General features: G+C 35.7%; 1 protein-coding gene across 2 annotated transcripts in view; it reads left to right on the forward strand.

Moving 5' to 3' along the window:
- The window catches only part of Gulp1 (GULP PTB domain containing engulfment adaptor 1), a 107,526-nt gene that overhangs the window by 72,290 nt on the left and 12,307 nt on the right, over positions 1 to 22,929 (forward strand). For both annotated transcript variants that reach the window (XM_051153770.1, XM_051153769.1), the window contains 3 exons: positions 6,083 to 6,199; positions 6,865 to 6,957; positions 15,350 to 15,488. In XM_051153770.1, coding sequence (XP_051009727.1) covers positions 6,083 to 6,199; positions 6,865 to 6,957; positions 15,350 to 15,488 — 349 coding nt within the window. The remainder of the gene's footprint in view (positions 1 to 6,082; positions 6,200 to 6,864; positions 6,958 to 15,349; positions 15,489 to 22,929) is intronic.

Raw genomic sequence — 22,929 nt, forward strand, 5'->3', positions numbered from 1 at the left:
GGGGAAAAAAAAATGAGTTTCAGATGTTAAAAAGAACTGAACATTCCACAAAAAAAAAAAAACCATAATTCTTTGTACATGTAAAAGAAACCTCAAAATACTCAACTAAGTACTTTGAGAAATGTAAAGAGAAATAAACAATCCACAATTACAAAGAACGATTTCTGATGGATATAAGAGATATCTGACTGAGTATTTCTTTCATGAGGGCAAGTTTCATGTATTCCCTAAAGCTATCAAAAAAGAGTCAAAAAATTTGGTGACTCATATATTAATATAATGTTTAATACCTAAGGTGAGTAAAGATTTTGAACCACCCACGAGCTATTCACTAAGTATATATCATTAAGTACCCACTCAAATAGAATGACAATATTGGCAGTGACAACAATAGTGACCAACCCCACTGATGGCTAATGAGAAAATAATATATGAGTGTTCTTGTGGGTTTGGTTGATGGCTCTTAAGGAATATTTGGTACCATGTACTAAGTGTCTATATTCTTTGGCACAGTGATTATCTTTCTGATAATCTATCTTAAAAGAATGCTCTCAAACATAAGAGAAATGAAAGTATAAGAAAATACTAGAAATGCAAATGCTAAAAGAATGACGAAGTCAAGTATGTTAAAACCATTCAATAGACTGTCATTTGCCTTTAAAATGATATTTGTGGAGCTTACAGAAAAATGCTTCAAAAGATAGAAAAGCACAGCCACAGAATTAAACTGGTACATTTTATACAACTGCAGAAGGAACCCAAATGCTTAATGTAGTGTCTCAATAAAAAAAGTTATAAACTACTTTTTATGGCATAAAACAAAAAAGGACAGAAAAAAGAAAATGAATTCTATACTTTCTATCTTTCATTTAAGTGGGTCTTTTCTGCATCCATTTTATAACATTCTATTCAATCATAAACATCTACTGAAGTCACACAGTTTTGTAAAATAGCAACCAAATTAAGTCTTGATGTCATTTAAAGCTGCCTTTTGTATATATTTTTAAATGCTCTTTGCATAAATGTTTGTTTAAGAATGCTTAAAAGATATTTTACCGTTTAATAATGAACTATTCTCCCTAAAGTTACTTGCTTAAATTTTGCTCTTTAAAATAACTTTCAGAAAGGAAGGAAGGAAGGATGGAAGGAAGGAAGGAAGGGGAAGGGGAGGGAAGGAAGAAAAAAAAGAAGGAAAGAGAGACAGAGACAAAGAGACAGAGACAGAGGAAAGAAGGAAGGAGGAAGCAAGGAAAGGAAATAGAAGAAAGGAGGAAGGAAAGATGGAAAGAAAGAAAAAGAAAGAAAGGTATGTCAAATTATAAAGCAGCAAATAGATCAATAGTTTTTTTAAAAAAATAGAGTTATAAGTTCAGGTTTTCAGTTTCTTTGGGAGTCCTAGTAGTGTGGTCAGTGCTCTACCACATCTTAAGAGTTGCTGAAGAAAGAAATTGGACTCCACCTCCAAAATCCCAAAGCCAAATGTTCACGGATATTTAACTTGCTGAAATGAACTCATTCCATACTGTTTAACAGCCAGATGCCTGGATAACAAAAGCCACCATAGCAGTGAACTGAGAGCAGCTGAGGAGTATTGAATTCATTCATTCTTGTCTGTAGAATAATGTCAAGACTGCTATTGTGCAGCAGACTCTTAAGGAGATGACAAAACAAGCTAAGCCTGGGGAAAGAGGTTGGCAAACCTCAGGATGCAGAGGACTAGTGTCAAGAGCTCTCAGTGTTCTGCACGATACAATCCATCAAGTTAGAAAGTGGGCAAAAGACAACATTTAATTAATGAAAAGGATCTATAGATAACAAGGAGGCACATGAAAGACATTCCATGGTGGCATTTATTAGAAAAATTCAGTTTATAAGTCAAACTGAGACATTACTCCACAGATACCCAAAAGGTTGCAAAAAACCTCCAAATGCTGATGAGAATGTGGAAACTGCATGACTCATGTGTAGCTGCTGGGAACACAAAATGCTAAAACCTCTCAGGGTAAACAGTTTGTGGGTCTTTTAAGAAACTTAGCATGCAACTCTTGTATGAACAAGTCGGAAATTCACAACACAGAAACTAACCTTAAAATATGTACAGAAAAACTAACCTAATAATATTTACAAATATGGCACACATGTTTACGTTTGCATGAGTGCAGCTTATTGCTAATAACTTCAAACTATAGTCACCTTAAAAAGTGGGTGCATGAGAACTCTTTTCTATATTCCAACTTCAGAAAACTGCTTAGCAGTGAAAAAGAATGAGCTATCAATGCATGTGGCATCCTGATGGCTCTACAGTTCTGGTTTTATATTTGTAGTGCTCTAAAAACAGACAAAATTATTTAAATAGAACAAATCGAAGTTTACTGATGACCTAAAGATAAGGTGAGAATGGGCTTGAAAAAGAGTGCCTATACAGCAAGATGAATGATTATTGTCTTGGAATTCTATGTTTTGGCTAACTTACCCACATCTAAGCTGTAATTTTTATTTAGTTTTGTTCTATAGACGTGGTACCACTGGAAAGAGAAAGTTCAGTGTCAACAGGGCTTGTCTATGAAAATTCTTACAAATTAAGGTAAATGTAAAACAATCACAAAAATAATGGTCTATTTAAAGCCAACCTTTCCTCTTATTTTAAAGAAATATGTGCCATAAATATTTGCTGATGACCACATACCTGCAAAGGCAAACAGGAAGACAATGGGTGCTATAGCACAAAACTTTAGTTCCAGAACTTGGAAGGCAGAAGTAGGCAGATTTCTGTGAGTTCAAGGCCAGCCTTTTCCACATAGGAAATTAGAAGCTACCCAGAACTAAGCAGAGAGACTCTGACTCAAAACAAGAAAGCAAAACCCATAATTTTCAGTTTGTTTCTAATTTACATGAAGGCCTAATCTACTGGCCTATGAACTTCAATATTCTTTACAAAAAAGCATGTTATTAAATTTTCAGATTCATACAATGTCCATTAATATCTGTAAATAATAATAATAATAATTAATAATAACTAGATTGGTGATGCACACCTGTAATCCCAGCATTCACTCTGAGGTAGAGGCAGGTGGATCTCTGTGAGTTTGAGATTAACCTACTCTAAAAAGTGCAGCCAGGACATTCAAGGCTACAAAGAAAAACTTTGTCTTGAAAAAAATAAAAAGAAAAGAAAAGGAAAAGAAAAAGAAAAAGAAAAAATGGGTTATTGTCAAGATATAACTGCATCATTAATAGTAGGAGGAATCAATCCCATCTAATATGATTTTGAAATAGCATTTTGAAATTAGATATTCTTTTGCTCTTTGTATGTCATTACATTTCATCATGGTAAAAAATGAATTTTTCTAGTTCAGTCATCCACCCTGACATGGTTTGCTAATAATCAGAACTGAAAGCTGAAAGTTAGGGCCAATCAGTAGAAAAATGGGGTTAATCAATGATAAATTCCTAGCAGGAAACATTAATTCATCAATAAAATAAAGAGGTTATTGAAATAAATATGTGAAACTGAAAAAAGTCATATCAACAAAAGAAAGTAGATACAAAAGGGTGTGGAATGCCTTTTATGTCAAAGGCAAAGCTGATTCATAGGCACAAAACAAACAAACAAACAACAAAAAAAAAAAAAACAGAGCAGAGTGTTTGCCCATAACAGGTACAACTTTACTATGGATTGGTAGAGTAGACATTCTGAGATATAGAATTACATTCTATGTTTAATACCATGTCAGTTGTATACATTTCCCACAACACATTTGACTGGACAGTTTGGGTCTATATGTTTAATTGTATGTTGGAAACTCCATACTTCTTTCTTTACTGGAGCTCCATGTTTTTCACTTAATGAAACCCTAAGAAAATCATATAATTTTATAAAATTGCATTTTAATTATGTGGCTCTTGGGAATAGTATTCATCCTGATCACAGAGTCATTTTGGAACCTAGGTCCGTACCATGTATAGAATCTTTGAGCCACGTGCTCAAAAGCCCTAGGTATTATATATAAAAAGTATGGTCTTCAAAAAGTTGTTATAGATAGTTCATATGAAGTTGAATGTTATTAATGGCAAATCAATAATGTGGCCATTTGAACTATTCTTTATACTGCACACATAAAATATGTGAGAAGAGCATGTAATCTTATTAAGTAAAAAGAGAGCTCCCATAATTAAAAAGGTCTGAAACCAGTGCTGGAGAGATGACTGCTTGTCTTCTAAAAGACCAGAGTTCAATACCCAGTGCCCACATGATAGCTAACAACTATCTATTACTTCTGTTCCAGAGAATCTTTCTGGCCTGTGTGGGAACTAGCATGCATGTAATGTGCAGATAGATATCCATGAAGCCAAAGTGTCTGTACACATAAAAAATTTGTATTAAAAAATAAAAAAGGAAATTAACAACAGTAAAAATATATCTTTCCTGGGTAGGTGATAGAAAGGTAGATAGGATATGAAGGAGCTAGAGGAGAAAAAGGAAAAACATGATTAAAACCTATTATATGAAAAAATGTAATAAAAATAAAATAGGTCTTATCTTTTATTATATGAAAAATATAAGCATGCTATCTCAAATTTTGAAATTAGAAGGATTTTTTCAGAATTCAATCTATCATAACTACTACATTTATGACATTTAAATATTATATATTTGAGAGTCCAAAAATACATACATTTTCAGAATCTAATACCACTAAATCTCTTTACATATATTTTTAATTATTTGTATATGCCTCATTCTCTCTGCCTTTCTGTCTCTCTGTCTCCACCTACATGTATGTGTGTGTGTGTGTGTTTCTGTTATGTATGTGTATGAATATGCATTTGTAATGTCATTTATGTTGCCAAAGAACAAGTTGCGGGAGTTGGATCTCCCACAGTGTGAGTTTTCTGCTTAAATTCAGGCTTGGCAGCAGGGAATGCCACCCATTTTGCTGGTTTTATAGGTATTTTTAACATAGATTTTTAGCTTGGCTCATTGGGCAAATGGAAGTTGATCAATGGCATTTTTATTTATTTAGTACTTTTCCTGTAGCTTATTGTAATTTATTTTCCACCTCTTATACTTTTGCAAAATAGAGAGCTACATGATTTCTGAACATATTTTTCATTTTTATTTTATATATCAAAAGCCCTCCTTTAACGTTTTTTAGGTAGTTCATGATACATAAAAAATATTACAATGTCCATTTCTTAAAGTGTGATGTTTTCAATATTTAATGTTACTACTATTTTCCTTCATCTTATTAAATATTGTCTTTGTCAGTGGACTGAATCAGTGAATGCCTTATGACATTTTGGGTTAATTAAGTAAATCAGTTTTTCATGAATGCTTTCTGAAAATGCCATGATATTATAGAGATACCAATGAAGAAGGAAGGAGCTGGTGGACTTCAGATGTCTTTAGCAGGTTCATCTGGATGGAATGAATATCAGGGCCAATGCAGATGACAGCTGTACTTTGCTCAATTATCATTATCTTACAAAAATACAAACTGCTTACCATCACTGAAAGTGTGGAGCTCTCATAACATTTCACATTTCTGTGCTCATCTCGTATGTTTAAGATCTGATCCTTGTTTGAAATTGCTAATATCTATGAGGAACTTGAATCAACTGGATCCAGTTAGTCCATTTAAAAAGGGCTTCCCAGGAGTTTTCCATGGCCCCCATACCGGTGGCTTCATTCATGTTACCTGCCCAGAGTTAAAAAAAAAAAAAAAACCCTTCTCACTAGGAAAAGAAAACAATAGTAAAACAGCAAGAGAAACTGCTCAATGCTTACCTTTAATTGGTACTAGGTATTTAAGAAAGCGAGAAAAACAAAAGAAAGCTCTTCAGTTAATCAGTGTAGGCTGCATGGGGAATTTGTTCAACTTTCTAATTTCAGTACCTGTTCATGGGTGGCCTTCTGTACTACACTGCTCTGGTAATTACACTTTCAGAGTACTTCCTACTAATGGATCTAATTTTTAGAAACATTAATTTTTAGAGACTACTAATTTTTAGTTGGAATTAAACTATAATAGCTTGATATATTGTTAACAGGAAGATCTTAATTGTGTGATTTTTTACAAAGGCTGAAGAAATAACATTAACAATTGGCCAAGCATTCGACTTGGCATACAGGAAGTTTCTAGAATCTGGAGGAAAAGATGTGGAAACAAGAAAACAGATTGCTGGGATGCAGAAAAGAGTGAGTAAACTAAGCTGCTTGTTTCTATTTGTCTGACGTGCATACTGGGAAGTTTTCACATCATCAAACAGAGAAGGCCTGCCATTAATTGACCCTCACAAGGCAGGAGCTGCTTGCACCGTATTCCTGTAATTCCTCATCCCAGAACCCCTGCAGTCTTTAACTGTTTTATATTGAATTCCCACAAGAACTTAGTGTTCTCATGTGATTTTGCTTCACCTCCTGATGCTTCTCATGGGGATCAGAGCAGCAGAGGCAGCAGAAGCTGGGTAAGTGGTTTCCCATGCAGATCAGATTCCTTTGTAATTCAGTTATGCCCCTTCTCCACCCGTCAGAGTCATCATGACCAACTTTGTCTTGTGGTTTTACTACAAGATTATGGGTATAAATTGTACAGCTCAACAAGAAAATACAGAAATGAACATTAGAACATAAAATCTACACACACACACACATATGATTTTTTAAAATTTAATGTCGTTCCACTGTCCTAGGATCTTCTCTTAAATTTCCCTAGCTCTGTCAACTAATTTTCTTCCTTGTACTCAAGAAAACATTTGAATTTTAATAGATAAAATTTGATTTCTTGCATTAGTAGCTAACTGCCATTTTTTCCAAGAAAAAATAATCCTGAAAGATATTAAATAATCTTTTGATTTTTTTAGATCCAAGATTTAGAAACAGAAAATATGGAACTGAAAAATAAAGTACAAGACCTAGAAAACCGGTTGAGAATAACTCAAGTGTCGACCTCTCCAGTAAGTACATTGAAAAAGATAGTCTAACACTTAGGCTTAGCTGTTTAGGGGTTGAGATGTTTTAGGTATAGATGGATGTTTTAAGTTGATAGAGATGAGGTGTGATAGATATTGATTTACATTCGGAATTTTAGACTCAGCAAGATAGGAAAGATGTCTTCTTCAAGTTTGCCAAATACAAATAGCCAAATCACTATGAATATGACATTTATGTAATTCCTGATTGTTTTGTGGTTCTTCTTGCTGTATGTAGTTTATTTTATTTATATGTAATAATATAAATGTACATGTAAAAAAGGAATATAATAAAAGCACAAAAAAGAAATATAATTTAAATAAATAAATATAGCTGGATATATCATGGGAACTAAAAAGAAACAAACTGTATGATGCTGTAATGTCAAAGGCCTCTTGTTTGTGAATCCTGCACTGATTCAAATCATACTTTGTGAACAGTAACAAAACTAAATATGGATAGAGATGAAGGCCAATCAGTAGAATGCTTTATTTAAATTCAGTAGGTACTTCATGTAATTCTCTTTGTCCCCTCATGTTTTCTAAAATAATTTAAGCTCCCTTTGGTCTTAAGGTGTAATATATTTTCTCCCTATGTAGCTAATTCTGTTTTTCAATCTTTGATTATTGTTTACTGGGGCTAGACACAATGGCCACACAGTCTATGCCCAGAGTGTTGAACTTTAGGAAATAGACAGAGAACAAGACCACATACAAGGCACAGTTGCTTCAGACAGCGAAATGGAACAAATTCTGTTCAGATATCATGCAAACATTTGTCATGAAATTATTTGCGTCTGACTTGTTCCATTTTCAGATCCTTTTCTCAGTTCCAGGGATGATATCACTATTAGGTGATTTTCGGCAAAGCGGATTATTTTTGAGAAAGGTCCTGTTTAAAACTATATTTTTTTCTAGAAGAAATGTATTTAAAACTGGGCATTTTTCCTGTTTAATAATCTGTACCTCTGATATTCTTCTTTAATCAATGCATATTATTCTCACTAAATATTTAACTTACCACATGATTTTATGGATTTGAACACAATTGTGAGGCAAGTAAACCATTGGAACAATTTTGAAATTTTTCATATATAGCTTATACTTGTAAATTTGTGGTCTTAGCATAATGGCTTGCCAGTTTCTTACCATGGAGAAGGATGCTTCTTGAAAACCGGCCTTAGGACTTTAAATTGGCATGCCCTGGAAGTTGACCACTTTCCCCCCTCTACTCTAAACTCTTGTTCTACCATCCTCTGTGCTGAGAGTTGGTATAACTATTGCTTGAAAGCATGGAGAACAGGCAGCGGCTATAGCTGAGAGGGGAGGCTTTGTTTTGGGTTGTGGTGGTTTGCTTGGTTGGTTTGTTTTTTTGGTTGTTGTTGTTTTTGTTGTTTATTTGTTTCCCTCCTATCAAGATACAGAACAATGACTTAAATTCTGTCTTTTGCTTTGTCTCCAAAAATGCAAAATGCAGCACACACCCTTCTGAGCTATATTAAAATGCTTATTATAAGTCTTGCTATAAAACACAGAGTGTGAGGGAGGCCACTTTTCCAACAAGCCTTTGATTCAGTCTTTGCATTGCCAAAGGAATAAAATAAGTGTTTCATCATTTTGGATGCAAACCCAAAAAATATTCATGAGATTTTTTTTGTTTGTTAGAGGACAGAAATCTCAAGGCATCTATTTGAAGGGGAAGGTTTGGGAGGGTGAAATGCATTTGGGACATGTTCATGAAACTGCTTCTTGCCCAGCAGGTCTTGCAAATCTGTCTTTAGGCACACACTGTCCTGCACTAACTTTAGGTACCTGTGAAAAGATGGAGTCAGTGTTGGGTTGTAAATGATACCTTGGATGTTTGAATGCAGTAAGATCTTCGTTAAAGAAGACAAAGTTTCATTTAAGCAAGAAGAATAGGCTTAAAGATCTTACTGCCATTCTGAGAACTTCTAGAAAAGTAGTTGTCAACCTTCATAATGGTGAGACCCTTTATTTCAGTTCCTCATGCTGTGGTGACCTCAGCCATGAAATTATTTCATTGATATTTCATAACTAATTTTTCTACTGTTATGAAACATAATGTAAATGTGTGTACAACCTAATGAATCCATTTTGTTGTTTGTGTATATATGGTTTCAGGGCTTTTCTTTTTTGAAGAAATTATTAAGAATTATCTTTGCTTTTTATTTTCTATTTTATTTACACAGCAGTGAAAATAAGCTGGCATAATACTAAGTGCATCTATCTTTATGTTACTACTGTAAAAATAATTTCCCATAATTCTTAATAAAATTTAAAAATAAGTCCATGTTACCTTCAACTATTTAACATGAAGTACTGTCATAATTGGGAATACTCAATGGCTCAAACTATTGAATTGGAAAAGTGACAGATGTACAATAATTAAAATACAAATTGAAATGTTAGCATCTCTTATTCAATGACTTGTCATGTGTTTTCAGGTTAACCAATTTTGGTTAAGCTAGAAATAATATACACCTATTCTTTCCTGTGAAAGTTTAATGTTACCTTCAAGGACACACTAGGAAAGAATGGTTCACAGACTGCTCTGGAAGAGAAGCTCTGTACACTCTCTACATTTTACTCTTTTGTGTTGAACTCTGATATAAAATACAGAATGTTTCCAATATGATTAAACTTGCAAGCAATTTGGTTAAAGTAATAGAGACAGTGGTCTTCAGAGTAACTGAAGAAATACTGGAACTGATTAAGGATCCCACTATCCACATGCAATAATATAGGTGAGTTTTTTGCACACAATTAAATTGTCGTCAGATGCTCAGTGAGGTTTTAGTGCATTTGAGCTAAGGGAAGCACACCCTCCCAGACAGATGACCTCACAAATGACCATCCTAGTGTTCACAGTCCCACATTTTGGCTAAGTCATAGGTTCCTTTTCTAGCAAATGAAATAAGCCTTGATATTACCCATATATGCATTTCCATATTACATGAAGATTGTGGAAATCTTTTGTTGGTTTTAGACATTGGTCCTTATGCTAAAGTATCATTAAGATACTCTAAGAAATTTCCATTCCTGACTTCATGGTTTGCTTTTTTCTGTGTTCTCGTGGTTTGGCAATAGATGAGAGGCTTTTTTTTTTTTTTTTTTTTTTTTTTTTTTTGCCATTTGGGACTAATCATCTCGGAGCAATCTGATTTCTATTTATTATATTCATATTATATTCACATGGTAGTGTTGATTATATTTATATTTGAAAAAAGATTTTATTCTATCCTTCTGGCCTCATGATCACCTTCAGAAGATTTTCCTTTATCAAGTGTAGGTACACCAAGTTAAGCCAGTTTTTCCTCTGGGTTCTTATATCTGGGGGCTTGTATTTTACTTCAATAGCTCAAGAAGCTTTCAAACAAATCAAGCTATCTCCAGAAAGTAAAATGAATATAATTGTAGTTTCAGGGATACCATCTATTGCTGGGTAAAACAAATGTCTCCCTTACAAATGACCAATGTTAGATAAAATTCTACTTTTATATAATCAACTATGCAGCCACTGATTAGACTTGATAAGACAATTGCAACCCACAATGTATTATTTTGTTGCGGGTAAACAAGACTGGTTATTTATCTTTCCCTAGTGCTTTCTCAACTACTTGAATTCAAGCTAGGCAAGAGCACATTATGAAAACTCTCAATTACGCAAGCCAAATGTGAGCCTTTAAACAAAGGCATGAAGTTTAAACATGAACGTCAGTACATTTGTTGCCCACAGAAAATGATTACCCACTCCCAGCCTCACATTCAGATTTGCTGGCTACATACAGACAATCCAGAGACAAACCCTGCGCAATGGGAAGGAAATGTGTGTTATTTTTCGTTCTGTTAGACAGTACCTGCCCATAACACTGAATACTTGTTTCAGGTTTCTTTTATGCTTTGTGGCTAGCAAAGTCACAGCCATTTATGAATTTTCATGAATTTTTAAAGAAATACAAGATAATATGTCTCAAAATTAAGAGATTACAACTCCATTTAAATCTGGAAGCCTGGAATAGTACTTTCCTGGTGGTATAAGCTTTAAATTAGAGGATTCACTACTCTTAAGGCATATTTTTAAAGTGATGTTAAAAATGTACAGTAAACAACTTACAACCACTAAGAGTGGAATAATTAGTCTTCCCCATGAAATTTTGAAAGTCCATCAGTTTGAGAGGGAGTCAGGGAATTATACGAAATTACAGGAGGGATTGTACAGGAAAGGGAAAGAGGTTAAGTGATGTAATTATATTTTAATTTTAAAAATTCAATTTAGAGAAAGGGCCGTAAAAATGAATTTTAAAAGTAAGAGTCATAACAGGGGGAGGTAATCCCCCTCAGGAACAGTCATAGGGGAGGGGAATAATGGGAAAATGGGAGGGAGGGAAGAATGGGAGGATACAAGGGATGGGATAACCATTGAGATGTAACAAGAATAAATTAATAAAAAGAAAAAGTAAGAGTCAACATGACAATCTGGAAACTCATCAGAACACAGCTGCGCACCCAACCCCACCACCACAGAGCTGGGGAAGTTTTCAGTTGAGTCCAGTGTTCAGTGTCCCAGCTGGCCCCATGAGCATGCTTGTCTGCATTCTGAGCCTTGACACAAATGTCTCTATCTTACACACTTACTCAAGGCCTCTCTTTAACATTTCTGTTATGTTTCTTTATTCTGAGTGTCTTTGTGACACTTTTCATCCTCTCTGATTCTGTATCCAGCACTTATCATTCTCTTATTAAAAGAAGGAAAGAAAGAAAAGAAGGAAGGAAGAAAAGACAGAAAGAAAGAAAGAAAGAAAGAAAGAAGAACAAGAAAAGAAAAGACAGAAAGACAGAAAGAAAGAAAGAAAGAAAGAAAGAAAGAAAGAAAGAAAGAAGGAAGGAAGGAAGGAAGGAAAGCCTAACCCTAACCCTAGGAATCCTGTGCTCAGTCTCCCTCCACAATGACATAGTGCCTCATCCCATAGTTACCTCCTTTCAGTGCCTGCAGTGGGGGGTGGGGATGCCGTGGTGCACTGATGAAATAGGGCCCCTCTTTCTGGTCTGTTGTTTATGGTATCATAGGAAAGGAATAAAGGCTCAGTTGTTACATTGATTTTAGCTTGTTAATTTGCAGGTATAGAATCTGACACCCGGACAGAGCTCAGCTCTTGATGGGAGATGTCAATGCTAAAAGAACAACCACCAAAAATCACCCAAAGTCTGATATTTAGATGCTGTTTGTTACTTGCCCATTATTTATGACCTCTAATGGCTGTGACATTCTTGATAACTTCCTTTGCATCTCCAGGGTGTTCTACCATAGGGAACCCCTTACATTTAGGATGGGTAGGGGAACTGGAGTCACAATTTTGGATTTGGACTTTGCTTCTGAGCTTACAGAAGGGTGCATCCTATGAATCTATGGGTATTGCTTCTGTGAAAATGTAAACATATTACCATTGCTATTAGTCATACTTATGAAGACTTGAAGATTACTAAATTATACATTAACACTAGAAAATTCTACAATTATTGACTACTCACCAGAGCCTTTCCTATGTACCACCCTACCTCAATCATGGATAATTTAAAATACATCACACGATTTCTTATTCTCTTCCCTATTGTCTTCCTCTGAGGTTCTGATGACTCCAATATTCTCTTTAAAACTATGAAAATATGACAATATTTCAATTAAAATGCAGTAGTAATAACTCATACAAATTCAACTGTGTGAGTTCAGGTTTTTTTTTAATTTAGTAAGCATACTCTTTTAATTTTCACCAAACACCTTTTCTAAATAATCTTAATTCATATTCTTCACTCCCTCCAAGCCTCCTTTCTTCCCCTAACATGTTTCTCTTTCTGTTGTTTCTTTACAGCTTCCACGGAGAGTTTCTGGTCATGTGCCATATGCATTTCAGAGATGCTCATCCTCTCTCTGGAGCAGTAATGATGATTTATCTCCTTGTCTAAACACATCTTCCATTTCTGTCAATGCTAAGAACTCGCCTGACTCCAGACTGTCAGTGGGACCAATAATACTCCCACCTTCTATTTTTCTTTTATTTTTTTAATTTAGTTTAATTTAAATTGATTTTTTATTAATTTATTCCGATTATATCTCAATTGTTTTCTCCTTGCTTGTCTTCTCCCATTACTCCCTTCATTTCTCTTTCACCCTATTCCCCTCCCTTAGGTCTGTAACAGAAGGGGACCTCCTCCCCCACCATATGGTCACAGCCTATCAGGTCTCATCTTGGTAGCCTTCCCATTCTTTCTCTGACTGCTACCAGGCCTCCCTACCAAGGGGAAGTGATCAAATATGGAGCACCAGAGTTCATGTCAGAGTCAGTCCCCGCTTTCTACACAACTGTGGATAATGTTCTGTCCCTTGACCTGATCTGAGTGGTGCTTTCTCAAAATACTTGGAATAGGGCTACCTCAAGACTCAACTATTCTACTCCTTGGAATATACTCAGAAGGTGCTCCACCACACAACAAGGACATATGCTCAACTGTGTTCATAACAGCCTTATTTATAATAGCCAGAACCTGGAAACAACCTAAATGTCTCTCAGTTGAAGAATGAATTTTTAAAAACTGTGGTACATTTACACTATAGAATACTACTCAGCTATTAAAAGCATGGAAATTTGTGGGCAAAGGATGGAACTAGAAATAATCATACTGAGTTAACCCAGACTCAGAAAGACTTACATGGTATATACTCACTTATAATTGGACGCTAGCCCAACAGGATGTCCTGTAAAAGTCTTCACTTACCAGGAGATTGGGATAGATGCAGGGACCTCCTATTGGGACTCTAGGTGAAAGAAGTAAGGGACAATGGGGAAATAGAAGGATCCAGAGGGTCCTAGAAACCTACAAGAAGAACATCATGATAGACGGATCTGGACCCAAGGGGTCTGCTCAGCCTACTGCATCAACCAAAGACAATACAAACAGTAAATATTGAATACTGCCACCTTCAAAAAGTGGCTTGCTCAAGCCAGTCAGTGAGAGCAGCATTCCAAGACTTCAAGTAACTCACAAAGCTCTATTATCCAGTCTTTACTTACAAAGAGATCTTGTAGAATGTGTTCTTTATGAGAGACTAAATGATTAGGTGGGCCTTGTTAATGTGATCGGACTTGGATATTTTTATTTTCTAAGTTCTTACTTAAGAACAGGGAGTTTAGAAATCCTGAAAATATGGTATAAAATTGGAACAGAAGCAAGAAAAAAAAATTGTAGTTTCTAGTAGCAGGTAAAAGTTAGTAGTTTTAGGCCCTGAGGAAAGATATGGAAGCTAGGTAAGAAAGAAGAGATTAGGAGGGACACATTCCTTAATATAGAAGGGGCGAGGGCATAATAAGTAAACTGCTAAAAAAGGAAAACTATGGCAATTATTACGGAGAAAAATACACTAGCAATCATTTTAACTGGGCAGCCAATGCTTCTCTTTCTACATACAGCACAATCCCTATTCATTTTACTCTCAGAACTCTACCTTCACTAGGAGCCACTCTGGACAGTCTTTCAATAATCTAATAGGAAAAGCAAAGGGTTCTTCTATTCCTTTGTAACTGAAGAATTCATCCTTTAATCAGAATGGTAATTTCTATAGGAGACAATACATGTGTTTTTACCTTGTTTGAATGTTTAATTCTCCCATTTTACATTAATTTCACTGTATTTTCAGAAGATATTAATGTTCTTTTTTCTATATCTTCCCAGTACCAACATGCATTGTATCATTTAATAATTTGGATATTACATTGTTGATTATTAATTTATTTTACAAGGTAGCTGTTTATTATTGAAAACATGATAAGGTTATTCAGGAATAATATATACTGCAATTAATATCAATTAATTGTTCTGTGCTTATAAATGCATATTAATATGCTCTACTTTTAAGAATACAAAAAAGTAAAGTTAATTTGAACATTTGTAACTAAGAAAGTAGTCGCTTATATACAATTGTTTTTTAAAAACCTTATGCAAAGCCAATTTCAAATGTTTTGTTTTTATTCAAATAGTTTGTAAAATGTTCGTTGTTTTCTGACAGGAACGGCAATTGTTTTTAAGTATAAAAAAGCCCAGCATGCCCTCCCATCTATCTTCAGCGGGGTCCAAGCTATTGCTGCTATACATTTTGAGAACAAACTTTAGTTGTTTTCTTTTAAGTGAAAATATGGTGTATAGCTTGAACCCCCTGAAACTAAAGTTAACTACTTTTCATAGACAGAATGGCAAGTTGTCTGACTCACTTCAGGGTTGTTTGAGTGTTTTACATGCATATGGCAGTCCTAGGATAGGAAAATGCTTGCATGGGTCAGGACACTGACTTCTATCTTCATTGCAGGCTGACAGTGTGACAGTGACGTCTCCTTCTACCGACATCTTTGATATGGTTCCATTTTCCCCAATATCACATCAGTCTCCAATGCCTGCTCGCAACGGCACACAGCTACCACCAGTCCCTAGCAGATCTACAGAGATCAGTAAGCATGTTAAGTATATCAGTCTTTTTGCTATATTTGAGGGTATCTTCAATCTTTCGCATTTTGTAAAAATAAAATAATAAGCTAACACCTTTAATTTTTGAAGTATGCTTTTTAATACAATTTGATTAATTTTATTTTGCTTTATAGTTTTGAAAAGAATATTAAACACATCTCTATTGCAAGTTGAACCTTGTATGAACAATAATATTTTGGTAAATGCTACTTGAATCATAAAATTGTTCAACTGTGCATTCATATTGACATAATATCTTACCATTTTTACAAATAACTGACCATAATGTAGTTATTTGTAATGTGTTTACTAGAGTATTTTGAATAGTCTTGTTACAAGGCATTCATGTGTCATTAGTGAGAGGATATGTAAAGAGTGAATATCCTATCATTTTTCTCTGTATTATTATTTATAGGGTTTGTCTTCGAAATATTAAATATCTAAAATATTTTTTCGGATGTGTCTTCTATGTATCTGTGAACAACATCAAAGTCTCTGTTTGGTACATAGAGAGCATCCAGGAGGCGTTTGGTACATAGAGACCATCCAGGAGGCGTTTCGTACATAGAGAGCATCCAGGAGGAGTTTGGTACATAGAAAGCATCCAGGAGGCGTTTGGTACATAGAAAGCATCCAGGAGGCGTTCATTGCCTGTGTCTGTCTGTCACAGACTCTGAAGGAATTGGTCCATTGGCTGAGAGTAAGCCAATGAAACCATATGGATAGTGGAGAAATCAGTTCCAGATTTGATCTTATTATGTCCACATTCAGGCCGTTCACATACACTTCTAAAGGTCAGCAGAAGCTTGTAGTGCGTTGTAGGAACATAGCTTTTTATTTCCCATGTGGAACTTGGGAAAGCACATTGCTCATGTTGGTTATTCAATGTATTTTGAATGGCTAACTTTTAAAGAAAAATAATAAATGGGTACTATCAGCCCATAGGAAGTTTTCAAAATATGACCTCAGAATGGGCATGTAGAATGAATGTTTGTTTTTGTTCTTGTTTTTTGTTTTGCACTCAAACCTCCATAGCACACAAAACAGAAAATAGATGTTTCTGTTTGCTTTTCATTGTTCTAATAGATACAATGACCAAAAGCAGCTTGGAGAGGAAAGGGATTATTTCAGTTTACAGGTTACAATCCTCCATCAAGGGATGTCAGGACAGGAGCTCATGACAGGAACAAAGCAGAAACCACATTTGGAGGAACAGTGCTCACTGGCTGCCTCCCTGGATCATGCCATTAAGAACCTGAATACATCAGCTCACAGTGGGCTGGGCCTTCGTAAATCAATCACCCACCCATCAGGAACATGCTACAGGCCTCCCCACAGGCCAGTGTGTAGGAGAAAATCCCACAGTGGAGAGTACTTCTTTTTAGATGATGTTAACATCAAACAAGAACCTTCTGCCTCACAAAGGAAACAATAAGTGACTCCTAATCTACAGAATAGATGAAAGCATCCTGCCAGCTCAATAGACAAATTTTCAATTAAAAACACAGCCAGTAGACATTCCATACAAGATGATAGATCAATAGCAAAAGCTGGGCACATGAAAAAATACTTAAGATCAGTATCAATTAGGTAAACATACATCAAAGCCAGACTGATATTTTACCTCACATGTATATACATTTAGCTTATATGATAACCAGTTCAGACAAAGATATTGGAGAAGGGACTCTTGTGCTTATTACAAGGGATAGGAGGATAAACTAGTACAAATATAGAAAAAATATGAAGATTTCTCAAAAGTGCTAAAAGAAAATACTACCATGTAATCCAGCTATTGAAGGAACTAAAAGAGGTGATACCAGCCTGTACCAGACATTTTTATGTTTATGTTTAGTTCAGCTACATGTGTCAATAAGTGCAAAGAAACTAAGTATTTTTCCAATGATTAGTGGCTCTTACAATGTCCCTGTCTCTTCTTCTGCAATGTTCCCTGACCCATGGGCATAAGATCAAGAGGGTCTTACAGAAGTAGCCACTGGGCCTTGGGCTCCACAACTCTGCAGTTGATTTCTAAATAAAGCTCTGACTGTCCCACAACTCATTATCTAGACCAAGTGTGCCTGAAACACACAGACACCTGCCTGCCTCTGCCTCCATTGTGTTGGGAATAAATGTATGCAGCACTGTGGCCAGATGTTTTTTGTTTTGTTTTACTTTTTTGTGAATTTCATACCTGACTACAGTATTTTCATCATTTCCCCTAACTCTTCCCCCCCCCCATTCTAACTTCCGTCTGTCCTTTCTTCTACCTTTAAATTCATAGCCTTCTTTTCCCTTCCCCCCCCCATTCTAACTTCTGTCTGTCCTTTCTTCTACCTTTAAATTCATAGCCTTCTTTTTTTTATTTTTTATTATATTTCTTTTTTTACATATACATTTATATTATTGCACATAAATAAAATAAAATACATAGAGCAGGAATAACCATGAAACAATCAGGAATTATATGAAAGTTATATTCATAGTGACTTGGCTATTTGAATTTGACAAACTTGAAGTAAACATCTTTTCTTTCTTAGTGAGTCTAAAATTCTGCATGAAAATCAATATCTATCATATCTCATGTGTATTAACTTAAAACATCTATCTAGACCTAAAAACATCTTAACCCCTAACCAACTAAGCTTAATTGTAATACCTAACTATCTGGTCTTCAGTCCCACTGGAGACTTGAGAAGAAATAAAATTATTTACCTTAGAGAACCAGAAGTGCAGGTTAGCAGCTTGCAAAATGAAAAAAAAAAATGACAGAGACAGCTTACTGCCTCAACTGTCACACACAACTACAATGTTGGAGCATCATCTTCAGCCTTCTGGTCCAATATATCTGACAGACATATTTGTGAGACAGGAACTGTTAAGGATTTGCCTACCCTGTCTTGGCAGAGTTTGGCTGTCAACTCTGTCTGCCCATTTTTAAGCAGAATTCTGACTGTGGCAGAAATGAGGACTTCTGCCCAGTGTTTTGAGGAGGTTTTCTCATCACCTTTTTTGAGGTAGGCTGGATGTTGACAGGAATTTACCTGTCTTGTCATAGAATCTTTAGAATGATAAAAACATCTGTAAATGCCATATTCTATAGTTCTCTAAGGCTTTTGAAGACCTTATCTAACTATTTTACCTTATATATCTATAGAAGCATATTTATATGTTAGACCTAGGATATATATTCTTGTGATAAAAATAGACTAGTAATTGACATGACCATGATTTAATCAGCTAACAATTAGCTTGTATTACTTAATTATCCTAAACAGCCTGCAATACCACTTTCAAGGTATTGGAAGTAAACCTTGTATTATAATTGAGTTGTATGTGTACAATACCTCATATTAGAGTAGAAATGTATATATAATGTATGTGAAAAATAATCTTAAATTTGAATTCTATACCAATGTATCACAATTAAATTTATTTTCCATCACTATACAAAATTCTATACCAATGAATTAAAATAACCTTATTTGTGAGTAACAAGGCTTTAAGTTGAGTATATTCAATAATCTATTTTTTTTTGTTCTATCATCCCTATTTATTTCTAAATCCTCCTTTCTTTTCAACTCCTATCTCCTTACCTATGAAAAGAAGATAAAGGAAAAGAAATACATCCTTGAGTCCAAACTTGTTTTCTTTCTGTGTAACACCAATAATAACTTGTAAGCAACTCCTGATGAAAATTCCCATCTGTAGCCCAAGAGAGCAAACAGAAACCTACCCAACCCCACTTAGAGGAAATGGGGCATCTTTCTCTTAAGGTTTCTTCAGGCTGATTTGGGGTGAATAATACCTTTGTAGGGGCCCAAATAACATGAGGTAAATAGGTAAATAAGCCAGGGGTAGCATTTGGGGTCCAGTTTCTAAATGTTGAGAAATTTCAGGCTTAACAGGAGTCCTGTGTAGAGTAGTCTGAATTGCTGGACCAGTTGGGAGCAGAAAATTTCTACAACGCTGTCCTGTAAACTGTCCTGTTCTGATGGATAGCAGCAACTGAAGCACCTGAGGCTGGAACATGAAGGATGCAAAATGTCAGCATCCAGCATTCTGAGAGGAATTCATCCTGTCAGGTCTCATCCTGTGTCAGTGTCCCATTCTCTTGTTCTGAAAACATATAATTTCTCACAAGTTTTATACAGTTCTAAAATTAAAAATTTATGAGGTGTTCAGGATGCACAGAACAATTAAGACTGGTTCTCTGCTCTTTGTATGAGTGGAAGTGAGACATCTGCAAATCTTCCTTCATGCCATACTAAGAATGGCACCTAATAATAAGTCAGGGATTCTGTGACCAACAAGAAGCACAGAACAATTAAGACTGGTTCTCTGCTCTTTGTATGAGTGGAAGTGAGACATCTGCAAATCTTCCTTCATGCCATACTAAGAATGGCACCTAATAATAAGTCAGGGATTCTGTGACCAACAAGAAGCACAGAACAATTAAGACTGGTTCTCTGCTCTTTGTATGAGTGGAAGTGAGACATCTGCAAATCTTCCTTCATGCCATACTAAGAATGGCACCTAATAATAAGTCAGGGATTCTGTGACCAACAAGAAGCCTTGTCTATGCATAGACATTTGTGTCTCGGCCAGTCTCAGGGCTGGCAATATAAATTACCTACTTGTTCTGCAGTTTGAATTTTTTACATCCTGATTGTAGCCCCTCCCTCATGACTTCCTGATCCCACCCCCCTCACTCATCCCCTCTCTCTCCCTCTGGTAGTCCTCAGAAAGGAGAGCCCTCCTCCCCTAACACTGACCTTAGCCTTTCCTGTGTCATCTGTACTAACTTGGTCATTTTCCTCTGTGGCTGGCAATGCTGCCCTGCCAGAGGGAAAGTGATCAATATTAGGAGGCCCTAGTCGATGTCAGAAGTTAGTCCCTACTCCCCATATTGTGAGACTCATAAGGAGACTGTGCTGCTTATCTACTACATCTGAGAAAAGGGTCTAAGTCCACATCATACATGGACCTTGGTTGGCACATCAGTCTCTGTATTATAATGTGATCATCCTGTATTAAGTGGCTTACATATGAGTAAATATATACCATGCATGTCTTTCTGGGTATAGATTACCTCACTCAAGATGATTGTTTCTAGTTCCATCTACTTGCCTGCAAGTTTCAAATTTTCCTTATTTTTGATAGGTGAACAGTATTCCATTGTGTAAATGATGCATAGTTTCTTTATCCATTCTTAGATTAAGGGACATCTAGGTTGTTTCCAAATTCTGGCTATTACGAACAAGGCTGATATGAACATAATTGATCAAATGTCCTTGTATGGTGGACCATCTTTAGGGTATATGCACTGGAGTGGTATGGCTGGGTTTTGAGGTAGACTCATTCCATTTCCTATGATAGCACGAAATTTATTTCCAAACTGGTTGTAGAAGTTTGCATTTAAGCCTTAGTAATATTTCTTTTATGATTGTGTGTGCTCATGTATTTGAAGCATATATATTCTTAAATGAGATACCATCTTAGTGTATTTTTCATTTCATGAGTATGAAGTGACCTTCCCCATGTCTTTTGATTAGTTTTAGTTGAAAGTCTATTTTGTTACACACTAGAATGCTATTGTAGCTTGTTTCTTGGGTCCATTTGCTTGGAATACCTTTTTCCAGCCATTTACTCTAAAGTAATGTTTATCTTTATCATTAAGGTGTGTTTCTTTTATGCAACAAATTGATGGGTCTTATTTTTGCATCCATTCTGTTAGCCTGTGTCTCTTCATGGGGAGTCGAGGCCATTTATTTTCAGAGATATTTATGACCATTGGTTAATGGTTCCTATTATTTTGATGTTGGTAGTAGTGGAATATGTGTGTGTGTGTGTGTGTGTGTGTGTGTGTGTGTGTGTGTGTGTGTGTGTGAGCGCGCGTACGTGCGTGAGCATCCTTTCTTCTGTTTTTGTAGATGTGGAATTATTCATTGCCTTCATTTTCCCTTGTAAAATTACCCTCCTTGGTTTGGAGTTTTCCTTCTAGTATCTTCTGTGGATCTGTATCTGTGGTTAGGTACTGTTTCAACTTGGTTTTGTCACAGAATATCTTGTTTTCTCCATCTATGCTGATTGAAAGTTTTGCTGAATATAGTAGTCTAGGTTGGCATCTGTGAGCTCTTAGTGTCTGCATGACTTCTGTCCAGGCCCTTATGGCTTTCATAATCTCCATTTGGAAGTCAAGTGTAAATCGGATAGATTTGTCTTTATATGCGACTTGGCCTGTTTCTTTTGCAGCTTTTAAAACAGTTCATGTTTTGATTATTATGTGGTGTGATGATATTTTTTTTCTGGTCCAATGTATTTGGAGTTGGCTTTTTGTATATTTATGGGCATTTCTTTCTTCGTGCTATGGAAATTTCCTTCCCTTTTTTTTTTTTTTTTTTTTTTTTTTTGAAAATATTTTCTGAGGCTTGCAGTTGGGAGTCTTCTTTTTCTTCTATCCCTATGATTCTTAGGTTCGGTCTTCTCATAGGGGCCCAGATATCTTGGATCAAGAGCAATTTCTATTTAATATTTTCTTTTACTGCTATATCTTCTTTTTACAGTCATATCTTCTATCTCTGATATTCTTTGTTTCATCTATTGAACTCTGTTGGTAATTCTTGTGTCTATAGATCCTGTTTTCTTCTTTCAGGTTTTCATTTCCAGCAGTATCTCAGATTGTGTTTTCTTCATAGCTTCTATCAACAATTTAAGGTCTTGAAACCTTTTATTCATTAATTTCTCCTGTTTGATTATAGTTTCTTCAAGTGATTTGTTCCATTCTTTCATCTCTTTCTTTGTGTATTTCTGTTCTAGTTTGAGGGATTATTTTCCTCCTTTAAGACCGCTATCATTTTTATAACCTCAGATTTGAAGTTATTCTTTTGTGTGTTTGCTGTGATAATATCTCCAGGGCTTGTGGTGGTGGTGGGACTGCTGGTTTCTGGCCATATCAAATGGTCCTAGGGTTTGTTCCTTGTGTTCTTACACTGACTTCTTCCCATTGTGATGTTTCTGGTTGGAGTATGTATCCAGTGCCTGCTTGGACCTTTGAACTTTCTCTTGATTTTCTGGTTGACCTGAGGTGAGATCCACTGATGTTTTCAACTGTGGTGTCTGATAGGTGCTAGAACCCACAGATGCTGGTGTTTTGAAGTCCTCCTACCTTCACTACCTCTGTGTCTCAGGTAGTTCAAGAGATGCCTGCTAACCATGCCTATGGTGGTCATGAAGGTACCCAGTGGCTGCTTCGAAACCCAGGAGCTCTCTGGCTTTTCTGGGTGACCTGAGTTTATATACACTTGTGATTCTGACTGTGGTGTCGACTCAGTGATAGAACCCACAGATACTGGTGATATTACAGTTCCCAGCTCGCGTTGTACCCCAGGGAGTTCAAGAGCTGCCCACCAGCCAGGTGTGTGG

The sequence above is a fragment of the Acomys russatus genome, chromosome 12 (genome assembly GCF_903995435.1).
Source record: "Acomys russatus chromosome 12, mAcoRus1.1, whole genome shotgun sequence".
In the NCBI taxonomy this organism is placed as follows: domain Eukaryota; kingdom Metazoa; phylum Chordata; class Mammalia; order Rodentia; family Muridae; genus Acomys; species Acomys russatus.